At 46.4% G+C, this 12881-nt stretch overlaps 1 protein-coding gene across 2 annotated transcripts in view; it reads right to left on the reverse strand.

The window, feature by feature from the left end:
* Window positions 1-4295: 4295 nt before the first annotated feature.
* Window positions 4296-12881, reverse strand: part of Uqcc1 (ubiquinol-cytochrome c reductase complex assembly factor 1) — a 90231-nt gene continuing 81645 nt past the window's right edge. For both annotated transcript variants that reach the window (XM_076851743.1, XM_076851744.1), the window contains exons 9-10: window positions 8924-9037; window positions 4296-5807 (exon numbers count right to left, since the gene is read on the reverse strand). In XM_076851743.1, coding sequence (XP_076707858.1) covers window positions 5673-5807; window positions 8924-9037 — 249 coding nt within the window. In that variant the 3' untranslated portion in view covers window positions 4296-5672. The remainder of the gene's footprint in view (window positions 5808-8923; window positions 9038-12881) is intronic.

The following is a 12881-nucleotide window of genomic DNA, read 5'->3' on the forward strand; positions in this document are numbered from 1 at the left end:
CCTGGTGGATAGGGTGAGCAACACATGATGGATACAGCGGGGAGAAGGCTGGAAGTGGGCAGGACCAAGCCAAAGTTCCTGTTCCCTGCCCACAAACAAGCCAGCTTCCTTCCTTCACACATTATTAGTCCAGTGATTGATAAATTCTAGATTTCTTGGGCATCAAGACCAGTTGGCATGAGCTGTCCTCTCCTTCTGTGCCTCACCTCAGGAATCCCTAGTCTCCCTCCCTGTATGTGTTCTTCCAATATCTGGCCTCAGGAAAAGATTCCCTTCTTCCAACACCGACTGGGTTCTCAAGCCAGACCTCCATTTTCATTAGATTTTGATAGCAATAAGTATCTCTGACATTCATGGGAGTTTCCTATTCCCCTAAGTGCTTAACTTTGTGTGTGTGTGTCAGGGCGTGGGAGGGGAGGTTACCGGGAATTGAACCCAGGGATGGCTTAACAACTGAGCCACATCCCCAGCCCTTTTTACTTTTTATTTTTGTGTGTGGGGAGGGGGTACTGGGGATTGAACTCAAGGGCACTACACCCCTGAGCCACATCCCCAGACCCTTTTTTGTATTTTATTTAGAAACCGGGTCTCACTGAGTTGCTTAGTGCCTTGCTTTTGCTGAGGCTGGTTCTGAACTGATGACTCTCCTGTCCCAAGCCTTTGAGCTACTGGGCATGGGCCACTGCACCTGGCAGGTGCTCTACATTTAATTGGAATCCCCCACCTCCTTCACACATCTCCCTTGAGTTTTCACCTCTCTCCTAAAACCTGCCTGGTTTTTCTGTTTCTTCTCAGCTAGCACATCCCAAAATACCAACAGTTGCTGCCATACTCTGCTGTCTTCACCACTCATCTATTCTCTTTACAATTATGTTTCTGAATAGTCAGAAACCCTTGAGCTCTCCAGCTCATTCCCTGGCCCCTACTCTGCAGCAGGTCCAACTGAGTCCTTCTGGAAGTGACCCTCGAACCTCCTACCACCTCCTGTGAGGGATTCTGCCTCCCTGTCCTAGTCTCTGGGTTACCCTCACCTCTGGGAATTCATGCAGGTTCATGATTTCCTGTGTCCTTTCTATACTCCTTGCCTTTCCCGGGGGCACCTCTACTGCCTGAAGTCCACCTCCCACCAGCTTGGTTCCCCATGCAGATACTCCAGTGTGCACCAAAAGCAATGGGGTAGGACTGAAGAGACATGTGAGTGTTCGTGCTATGGGGTTGCCTCATACCGGTAAGAGTGAACCTGTTTCACTACCACATGATGGGGCAGCAGTCCCTGCCCAGCCCAGCCTATAGGATGTTGTAATCACCATTTGGAAAAACACAATGTAAATACAATTCTTTTTCAGCCTGTCTTTCACCAGATGGCACCACCCTTGGCCCCAGGGGAGTTCTGTGGCTGCTCCCCTTCTTTAGGCATTTTGAGCAGTTAGGTGAGTTTTTTCTCTGAGATGTCTCTGGAATTTTAACTTTTCTTTGAATTTCTACTCCCACCCCCTAGAACCTCTACTAGACTCCCTTCCTGGCTGGGCCAATTTATCCTGCACACCACTGTGTATCTTGGTTCTGATAAGCCTCAACCCTTAGGGCAAATGCACCTCCCTGCAGCCTGTCAGATAGCATGGTATCTGGCCAAGCCCACTCCTGGCCCCCTGAACTGTGCAACCTTTCCTTCCTTTAGCAGCCAACTCCACTGGTCCACTTGGGTCTGAAGAGCTTCCTGTTTCCTGCCTTCATCTGGGCAGTTCTACACTTCCTGTTTTTCTTTCCACCTCCCTAAATCCTATCCTGTCTTCAAAGCTTTCCTTATTTCTATCCTTCTTGTGATTTTCCCAGTTAGCTGTCTATGTGCACACACCAGCCCATGTAGCTGGAATAATGCTTTCATTATTTATTTATTTATTTCTAAACTTCTTAGCTACAGCACAACTGCCCCATCCTCCATCTAGAATTCCCTTCCAGAAGTAAAAGCAGAGAACTTGGGTGGTCAGAGCACACAAGTGTGCACAGCATGCAGGACCTTCCATCATATCTGTTTCTCTCAGGTGTTACATGAACTTCACACTTACCCCCATAGGACTGTCAATGAGGACTAAATGAGATAATAAGTGAAAATACCAAGCTGTGTCTTAGAGCAGAAATTTTTAAAATAGCAGAGGGCTGGGCTTGTGGCTCAGGGGTAGAGCATTTCCCTCACATGTGTGAGGCACTGGGTTCAATTCTCAGCACCACATATAAATAAATGAATAAAATAAAGGTCCATTAACAACTAAAAACAATTTATAAAAATAGCAGCTGAAATGTAGCCTGTTTTTTTTTTTTTAATTTTAATATTTATTTTTTAGTTTTCAGTGGACACAACATCTTTGTTTGTATGTGGTGCTGAGGATAGAACCCGGGCCGCACGCATGCCAGGTGAGCGCGCTACTGCTTGAGCCACATCCCCAGCCCTAGCCTGGGTTTTAATATAAGCTTGCTGTAACAAAGGAGGCTGGGGCACTAGGGTCACCAGCTCAAAGCCAGCTTCAGCAATTAAAAAAAAAAAAAAAATTTAGGCAAAACTGAAACTTTGGAGGCAGTGTTCACATTATTGTTTCTTATTTGCAAATGTTTATAAAACACTTTTCTCCAAAGAGTAAGGAAAATGTTTGTATTTTTTTGATGAATTAGCAGACAGACTTTCTTTTATGTGACAATGGGAACCTTAAGGCTTTCCCTTTTCCATACTGGGCTGCCAGAAGGACAGGTGCAGATCTCCTCACTGACCTGAGGGAGGCAGTGTGGTCTGGAGAAGGAGCAGGAGTGCTGGGGTCACATGATGTAGGCTGAAGCACTCTTGGATAACTCTCTAGACCTCTCTGAACTTTAGTCTCCTCAGTTGTGGAAAAGGGATAAGAAAAATGATGAGGAGAGCAACTATTTTACAGGACTAGGTGAAACAATGCATTTAAAATATTTTATTATAAAGAAGTCAGGAAAGTTGACGATTAGCAGCCTAGGATTTCTATTTTTTTCCCCTCTCTTCCCTTGCAATAATATGTGCATGTTATCTTTCAAACTTTGCTTTAATATAGCCTTAGTTTTATTATAAACATGTCTCTTAAATTTGCTGTGATTCCCCCTCCCCGAGAAGTATGGAACACAAATGACAAAATCATTCCTAAAAAGCAATCTCTCTGGAGGCAAGAGATCATATCCTTCTCTTGTTTTGTAAAATAACAGTTTACATTAGAAAAACATTTAGCTGGAGCTTTTAGTTTTGGTTCCTATGCTAAAGCAAAAGGAGGTGCTTAATATTTTACTATTACTGTTCAAATAAGCTGAACTGTAGGTCAGACTGAGAATGGTCTAGAAACGAATTTATTAAAATTGGGCTTATACTGATAATGACTGATGATTTTAGTTGTTCATTCATTTTCTCATTTATCGAAGTATACACAGATACCGTGTATACTTGATACTCTGCTGAGCACTGGGTGATCCACACCAACACAGCATCCACTCTACATGGAAGCTCCTCACAGGGCTATGTGCGAGGCAGCTGTATGGGGAAAAAAATCACCTCATGTGGCAAGGGAGGTGCTAAGTGAGCAGAGGACACTGTAAAGAGTCCTGTGGACAGTGTGCCCAGGCCTAAGGGAAACAGGAGAGGTGACATTCGAGGATTTCTTTAGTCAGCAGTGAAAGAGATGAGTTCTGGTGGAGAAAACACACGATGTGGTCCCTTCTGGTAACCCCAAGTGGTTCCATTTGCTCAGGGAAGAAATGGGTTAGAGATCTACAAAGACAGGCTGGAATGGAAAGGGATCAAAGAAGAGCCTGAAGCCTCCAAGTCACTTAGCTTTTTATCTTGAAGGGGAGACAGGCTGGCATCGGGACATCAGAGACATGACAGATCCAATCTGGCTCTTTCAAACATGGCTTGAAATGTCACGAGTTGCTGTGTCTGATGATTACTGAATCCTGTGGATACAGCTCTGCAAGCAAGGACCATCTATTTGCTGCTGGAGGGATTCAGCTAGAACTTGCATGAACGTAGGCCAACCAGGATGTTATGAAGGGCAATCAAGTTCTGGACCAGGGCTGACCCAAGTGACCTTTAAAGTTCCTTCCCAAGCTGAGGTGCTGGAATTCTAAAGGAAGCCCAGTAGCTAAACTGATGTGAGCTGGGATCTGTGGCTAGGGAGCTTCTGGGCAGCAAATGGGTTAATGCTCAAATAACTTTTATATATGAATTAATGTGCAGAGCTGGGAGCCAAAATCTGTTCCATTAATTTTTCCATCCATTCCAGGAGCAGTTAGGTACACACAGTAAAGTTTATTTTGGTGCATGGTATACTTCACTCCATTAAAAATAAATTAATCAGCAAATTCCTGCCTGGCTCAGCTCTGGTTTATGTAAATAGTGCCCAGCTGTAATGAGTTACAAGGTGTTATTATCTCACACACACAGAGGAGGCTTCACTCTGGAGCTCCGCTTGCAACAAAAGCATCTTAAATAAACCAAGAGAAGGCGGTTTGATTTGTAATGTTTTCACAGAAGTGGGATATACCTCACCCGTATAGAGTTTCTTTATATGACTCATTTTATAGCAAGTTCAGTGAAGGACTTTTGATGGGGGAAGGAGGGGCAAGATGGTTCCCCGCCCCCTTTCTTCAATTTAAGAAAATCCCCCAAGAAATGATCCACACTCCAAGGGATGAGGGGAACTGGTACTCCAGTGCTCAGACAAGGTGGCTCTGCAGCACATTTTCCAGGGTTGGAAAAGGGATACAGAGCTGGGCATGGGACTGGGTCGAGGGAAGGTACAATGAGGCCAGGAAGAATGTTCTTTTTGCCCCCATATCTCATATAAGGGGAGGCCCAGAGAGGAAAGACAGCATATTTTTCACTCCGTTCAATGGGGGTTAACAAAGGGACCTTTGTTCTTGAGGTCTCTTTAAATGACTTAAGATGCCACAAGCCCCCTTGGCCATTAGACCTCTCCTGGCTACCAGAGGATGGCCTGGCAGACTGTGTGTTGGCCAGAGTGACACATCTCTGAGAACCAGAGGCATCGGCAGCAGCAGAGACTATCTGACCTCTCCCCTCTCTCTCTGTCTTTAACTGAGTTGGGAAGTGCTCCTTAGCCTATGGCATCCATCACCTCATAGAAGTTCCTAAAAGACCCTGGAATAAATAAAAGCCATGGCAGAGATAAGTCTCTGTTTCTTTTAATGGCCAACTCAACCCTATGTCTCAAAGCTGGGGGACAGAGTATGGCTACCCGTCTTGACCCGGCAGCATTGCAAACTGCTCCTAGGCTACAGCAAGCCCTTGATAGAGGTATCTCCTTTCTAACCTACCCCAGCCCTTGGTAAGCCTCAAGGAAGAGCTGTCAGTCACAAGTGGTGCTGGAAGGACTTGGGGAATATGTGCTTCAGGGTGCTCTTTCTTGGGGATCCTCTTGAGGATGTGTCAGAAGAGCTAGGAGTTTTCCCTGTACTATTACCCCCAAGCAGATCAGACTCCAGGGCACACTAAGAGGAAACAACATAAATGGGGCCAGGTATTTGACAGCTGCTGTTCAAAGGTCAGTTCAGGCCACTTTCTGCAGGATCCTGGGCCAAACAGGCACTTCTCTTGCTGAGGTTCCTCAAAGCCAGCTGGCCACATGTCTGGAGGGACCAGCCTCTCAAAGACCCTCATCATTATAAGTGGGAGCCTGGGGCTTCAGGATGCTCTGTGGATTCTTCTCCACCAGAGGGCGCCAGTTCACCTCCCCTGTCAGAAGCAGATCCTCACCGTTCATGGAGTCCAGGTACTGCATCTGCAGCAGGAAGAGCAGGGATCAGAGGACAAGGAAAGGAGCTGGACACACAAAAGGTGGCATAATGAACCAGCTTCCTCAAGAAGAGGAAGGGGAGGGAGTCTGGGGCTTCTGACCATCCAACTTTCAGGCCAGGTGACTCTGATTTCCCAGATTATTACTTTAAGGAGATCTGGAGAAACAAGTCTGGGGGAAGAAGCTCCCTGGAAAGATTTTAGGGAATTCCCCATCACACCTCTGAACTTACACACCCCAGTGACATTTCTCCCCCTGCTGCACTCTCCCTACAAAGTTTTTGCAGGCCAGAAAGTCAGTCTGCAACTTACAGAAGTCACCCCATCCAACACTGCTGGGATAAAAGAATCCCAATTTTACTCCTTCCCTTCTCGGAGATCTATGTTCCCTTGTTTGTGGGGGGACAGAATGTGAACCTTCTTGGACACGGGGAAAGATAAAGTTATCTGCACAGAGCTGATCACCCAAACTTTTTCTTTTTTCTCTTTTTTGCTAATACACATGCCTTTTGTCTTCCAGAGTGCCCCATCTAGGGTGGGTGGGGAAGTCTGACAGAGCCTCACAGTTCTGCTGTTAGGATGGTCATCATCCCAGAAATGCCCCTGCTGCTCTCCTATAGCTTTCACCACTGATCCTCAAGTGTTCCTGCTAAAACGGGGGAAGGCGGGGTGGGAACCAAATGCCTATCCTTCTGCTCCCCACAAATGACAGATGTTCTGACATTTGGAGAAAGTGATCATGTCCACTCTGGACTTTCTTCTAACTAACTTCTTACTAACCTCCAGCCCATTTGGCACTCGGAGGGTGAGCTCCAGTTGCCACTGCCCTGGGCAATCCCCTGAATGCTTTTAGACCTGCCCAAGGACTCCAGGTGCACAACCCTCCATGTGGAGAAGGAACACCTATGATGCAGGCAAACAGAAGGAGCTTCAGGGGAAAGGGTGAGGCAGTTGTGCAAGAGACAGATGGGCTAATGAGGAGGTGAAAGCATCTCTGGAGGAGTCCCTGGCTGCCTGCTAGTAAGGAGGGCTGCAGATGGGAAACGCTTACAAGTGGACAGCAACATCTCCTGTGAGAACTGAATCACAGCAGGAAGCACCACTGTATCTAGACAGATGTGGCTTCCTTGGGGGAAAGCTTCATCTTAAGCCTAGGATTATATCCCTCTTCCAAGAACTTATCACTCTTATTGACCCATCTTCAAACTGCTGAACCTTGAACTCAACCCTAGCCTCTTGATATACTTCAGGTCTAGAATTTCACATGCCTTATGTCTTTTCCAGGGCAAGAAGTTCAACTGAACTGCCATCTTTCCTAAAGTCCACTCCTCTTTCTAGCGACTACATTTCTGCCCCTAAGCTACCACTGCCTATCTCCTGAGTTGTAAACCTCCACATGACCCACACTGGTTACCAAGCAGCACCAGGAATAGGACTGAAGTCTGCTCAAGGTTCAGCTTCCTGATTTTCCGGATCCACCTGGACAGAACACACCTCTCTCTTGGTCCTTCCCCAACACTCTGTCTACCTGGATCACAGGGCAGACTGACTTACTCCAGGACTAGCCATGTGCCTGACTGGCTCCTCAAACGCAGGACTAGGCCTAGTTAATCTGCTCTCCCAGCAATAGGGCCTGGCATGGCAAGTGTTCAAAGGCTTGCTGACAGAACTGGGTCCCCATCAAAGTTCCCTACTTTCCTAAGGGCCCCCATCACTGTTTTCCTGACTCTCACTGGGGCTATATAAGAACTTCTATATAGGGATATTGGTTGTATCAACCCCTTCTTTGGGGTCTCTGGAGAGGTCCCAGCTGTGCCTTTGTTGTGTGTGGCCTCTGGCATATGCCCACCATGGCAGATGGAAAAGTTGGGTGGGTCTCTCAGAAAACTGCATTTGCTTTGCCAATTGCTACTCCTGTCTGAGGGCGAGTCCAGTCAACAGTGAGAGTCTCAGAATTCTCCGTGGGTGGAGCACTCTGGCCCCAGTGCCTTCTCCCTGGCTCTGACAGATTTGAATAGTCAAACAGAAGTTCTGGCTTCTGGGTTCTCTACCCTCTGAGTCTGAAGAGCCTCAATATGTCACCTTTCCAGCAATCAACTAGGTAGTCCTATTGGCTATGACTGCAAAAGAGCCAATAGCCCTTCCTTTTCCCGGCTGTTGGAGGTTTGAAGGCCGTGGATACAGGTGAACCAGAGAACAACTGGGTGAGGCCCCTTCAGCTCCAGGGCCAGGTCCATGAAGCAGAGGTGTGACTCATGGGCAGCCAAGCTGATGAGCTGTCTGCAGCAGCTGAGGCCTTTAGTGATGACATGAATCACCCAGCTTGGGGTCTGAGGCCAACTGTGTAAGCTGACTCACTGGGAGACCCTGGAAAAGCCTCCATGTTCTGCTTTCACTCGGCCTACTCATCTAGAAAGTTTGAGTTTCTCATCTTTATAGAATCTGGGGACAGGGAGATCAAGGAGTTAATTCTCCACGGGGTTGAGAAAGCTGTGTAGTAATGCAGTCCTTGCAGTGGAGCTTCTCCTAGAAGCTCTGGTGTCAGGGAGCCCTGAGGAGCTAGAGAGGTGAGGACTTGAAGTGGGGAGACCCTGCTAGACAATGAACAGCAGCCAGTGGGAAGATTCTAGGGGTGTATCTGTGGAATACTGCTTAGAACCTGGTCCTGCAAGTCAGGAATAGGAAATGCATCCTGGACTCTAAGTGGATATAGAAGGGGGCTACATAGGTGGGCCAATATGCCCCATGCCTGTATGTATCTTTCAGGACTCCGTGAGCCCAGCATTTAGTACAGTATCTGGCACATAGTAGGTAATGCAATGTATACAGAATGGATAACAACTACAATTTTCTGAAAGCAGGAAGTTACTCAGTGTCCTTCCTTCTGTATTATATTCCCTGGGTCCTTGACCTAGTTCACAGCTAGACACACAGAGGATGCTAGCTCTTAATCGGTGCCTGCTGCTTATATGATCAAGTCAGAATTCCTGCAGTCAGGTCTCTGGCAACTCAGTCTCCCATGTTTCCCTAAAAGTCTAGCACCCATAACCTCAAGATGACCCACTTTTCAAAAGATTCTGCTGGGGGGTAAAGGGCACCCACCTGTTTCCTCACATATTCCACCAGCAATTCAAGCTGTCTGGGGTCTTCACATTTCTGGTTGAAGAAGGTTCTCCAGAGGGCAGCAGCCAACCCATGATCATCTGAAAGGATCCCCTGGAACACAGAGTATAACAACTAGTCTTCCAGAGAGTACTGCAGGGCCATGATACAAAAACTGGGGATATTGTGAACACAAGAGCAAACAAAGAACTGGTTCAGAAGGACCTCACAGAGACAGTGAGGGGGAAATGAGGCAGCTGCACCACAGAGGTGGAAAGGGTCTTACAAGAGCACTCAGTCCAACTTCTTCAATTTACACAGAGGAAAAACCTGGGGCCCAGAGGGTACAAGTCACTGACTGAGGTGATGCAGAGCTGGGACTCACATTTGATTGACCCTCCCAGCACAACACCTCACCATGCCTGGCCCAGCCAATGACTGAGAGGCCAAGAAGAGAAATGGTAGCAGCAGTGCCTGTGCTGCTGCTCACAGCATGGCTGACAGTGTTTTGAGTGTTTTCCCAGGAATGAAAGTGGGTGTGGACTACACCTTCTTGCTTGGTCCAAGGGCACCCATCTATGAGGCAGCTGGTTCTTTAGAAAGGGAGCCAGGAACCTTGCCTTCACTGTCACTCACCTCTGGGTTGCCCTTGACTGGCCCAGCCTCTCCCTAAGTAGAGGAACAGGATGTTCAGCAGGATTGCCATGGGCCACAGAGGGCCACCAAGGGCAATGTGCAGAGCCTGAATCTGTATATGCCTGATACTGCCTCTCCTGGCACAGAGAATTCTGCTGGGAAGCCCAAATATCACAGAGGCTAACTAGAGCCATTTTCTAGCTTAGATCTCTCAGGAAGAGAGGGATGGAGGTGACTGAGGGAAAGGCCCTGGGAAATTGCTTTGTCTGAGTGCCAAAATAGTGTGTGGAACTGAAGTGCTGACTTGGAGTTGGAAGGCTGGATCAAGAACTAGTTCTGCCATGCCAAGCTCAATGGTGATGGTTAAACCTGAGCCTCAAACTTCTCAGCTATTAAAGAGATGAAAATACTTGCTCTACTTACAGCATCTTTGAATTATAAAAAATAAGATAATGTGCCAGGCATGGTGGTGCTCACCTGTAATCCCAACAACATGAGAGGCTAAGGCAGAAGGAGCTCAAGTTCCAGGCTAGCCTCAGCAATCTAGTGAGACTCCATCTCAAAAAAAAAAAAAAAAAAGGACTGAGGATGTAGCTCAGTGATAGAACACCTATCTCTGGGTTCAATCCCTCGTAACAAAAAAAGTTTTTAAATAAAAATAAGATAATGTAAAGGCATTTTTAAAGTATAATATGTTGAATACAAGCACTTAGAAGCATGCTGTAGCTGGCAGCTGTGGATACAGTCAAGAAACAGCAGGATCTGAAGCCAGACTGCCGGAGTTCAAATGTAGCTCTGAAGCTGGGTGCAGAGTCACACACCTGTAATCCCAGCACTCAGGAGGCTGAGGAGGGAGGATCACTTAAGCTCAGAAGTTTGAGGCCAGTCTGGACAACATAGCAAGACCCCTTTCTCAAGAAAAGAAAAAAATAAAGCTAGCTCTGTAATTTTTTTTTTTGTTGTTGTTGATGGGCCTTTTATTTTATTCATTTATTTATATGTGGTGCTGAGAATTGAACCCAATGCCTCACACATTTCGAGGTAAGTGCTCTATCACTGAGCCACAATTCCACCCCTAGCTCTGTTACTTGATGGCTGTGTGGCCTCTGAAAAGTCATTAACCCTTCCCAGGCCTCAGTTCTCATGAGTTAAAAAAGAATAATCCCCTCCCTGAGCCTCAGTTTCTCATGAATTAAACAAGAATAATTCTCGTCTCATAGATGACATTAAAAGACAATACCTGTGAAAGGCTCTGTAAGTGCTAAACATTGCAAAGACCCAGGAGCACTTGTTCCATTTTATTTGATGGTCTGGTCTCTTGGGCACTGTGGTATTTGAGGTCTGGTTCCAGGCCTGCTGCCAGGAAGGGCCATGTTCAGTGTGGAAAGGTGACAATTTGGTGGAAAAGTATTCCACCTGCTCCAGATACCTCACAGTCCCATAGCTGAAGATTGTCCTGGCAACAGGGCTGAGTCAGGAAAACACGCTTCTTCTGGCAGATGGCAATAGGGACCCAGGACAAGCTCAGGCACATCACCATTCTCCAAGCTATTTGCTAACACAACACCCTGCCTTTGTCTAGAGTGCCCTGGGCACAGGCTAGAGTGTTGCTGGCAGAGAACCACATGCGTAATATGTGAAAAACTGAGAATGGGAGTGGGTATCACAGGGACTTGAACAATTTGCAGAGCCCAGGACAGGAAGATCCTGGCAGCCATGGCCTGCTACAAACAGGCAGCCTCAATTGGTATGCAAGAAGGCTGGGGCAGGGAAAATCCATAAGCAGGAATTTCTGAGCAATCTGAAGAAGACTCAGGACTTGATAACAGTGCCAACAACCTGACTCTTTCAGATCTTCAGGGTTCCTTCATGCAGACGGCTCTTAATGAGTACATATGGCATGTAGCACAGATACTATTACCCCCATGTGAAAGATAAGTACTGAGGCTCAAGGGTTAGTTAGCTAATTGGTGATGGAAGTAGATCCAGCTAGCACTGCTGAGGTCAGGGGATGCTGCTGCCTCACTCTAGGCATGATGTAGTACCTGGCATACAGTGCAAGTGATCAGAAAATAGTTGGTCACCCACCCAACTGCTAGTAACTCAGTAAAAACAAATGGGAGACTGGTCTGGGAGTGTAAATTTCAAACAAAGGAAGCAGAAAAGGAAAAGGGGTGCTTAGGAGCTAAGCATTTGGTTGCACAATTTTCCTCATGACTTCTTTCCCTCACAGTACAAAGAGAGCATCCCTTCAGGAAATTAAGATACCCTGGTGGAAAGAAACTGAGAGGAAGTCAAGGGGCTGTCCTGGCACTAGTGGATATGGTTATGGTGATGGGTTTAGAGTGGCAGAGTTTCACTTGGATGAGACTGATTTAACACTATTGTGCACTTAGCATGATACTAAGAACAGAGTCAAAGTAACCTGGGCTCAGCTCTCAGGGAGCCTGCAATCTTAGTGGGAGGGGAGGGACAAAGCTAGTGCACATCAAACAGCTGCACAGAACAAAATTGGAAAGAGTGAACAAATGCTAAGCTGAATGGTAGACCCCAACCTATGGGCTGCACAGGACCTCCTTATTCTTCAGCCTTAGATCTCTGATGACTCCTCATTCCCCTGTTATTCTCTATCACTGCATTCTATTTGTAATTAGACATTTATTTACTTGTTTACTTGCTGCTTGTTTACTGTCTGCTTGTCTCTCAGTAATAACGTAATTTTTGTAGGAAAGAGACCATGTTTACTTGATTCACCAATATATTCCCAGTGCATGGTAGACACCCAATAAACACATGCTAAATGGACAGGAATGTTGAAATGTGGAGTCAAAGCACCAGAGATCTAGAAAGGTCAGGGAAAGTTGTGGAGACATGAGCTTTAAAGAATGGGGAAAATGTAGACAGCTGCAGGACACTGTAAGCAAGAGAGAACATTAGTGCATTAAATATACACACAGGGCTGGATGTGGTGGCACACACCTGTCATTTCAGCCACTCAGGAGGCTGAGGCAGGAGGATGAAAGTTTGAGGTCAGCCTGAGCAACTTGGCTGGCTTCAAATGCTGTCTCAAAAGAAAATTAAATTTAAAAAGGAGAGGATGGCATGGTGGCCTACAGTTATAATCCCAGTGACTTGGAAGGCTGGATCACAAATTTAAGGTCAACTTGAACAACTTAGTGAGACCTGTCTCAAAATAAAATTATGTGTGTGTGTGTGTGTGTGTGTGTATGTGTGTATACATACACACATACATAATATACATGTAACATATATTACACATAATATGTATGTGTGTGTGTGTGTGTGTGTGTGTGTGTGTGTA

This window comes from Callospermophilus lateralis, chromosome 3 (assembly GCF_048772815.1).
Source record: "Callospermophilus lateralis isolate mCalLat2 chromosome 3, mCalLat2.hap1, whole genome shotgun sequence".
Lineage (NCBI taxonomy): Eukaryota > Metazoa > Chordata > Mammalia > Rodentia > Sciuridae > Callospermophilus > Callospermophilus lateralis.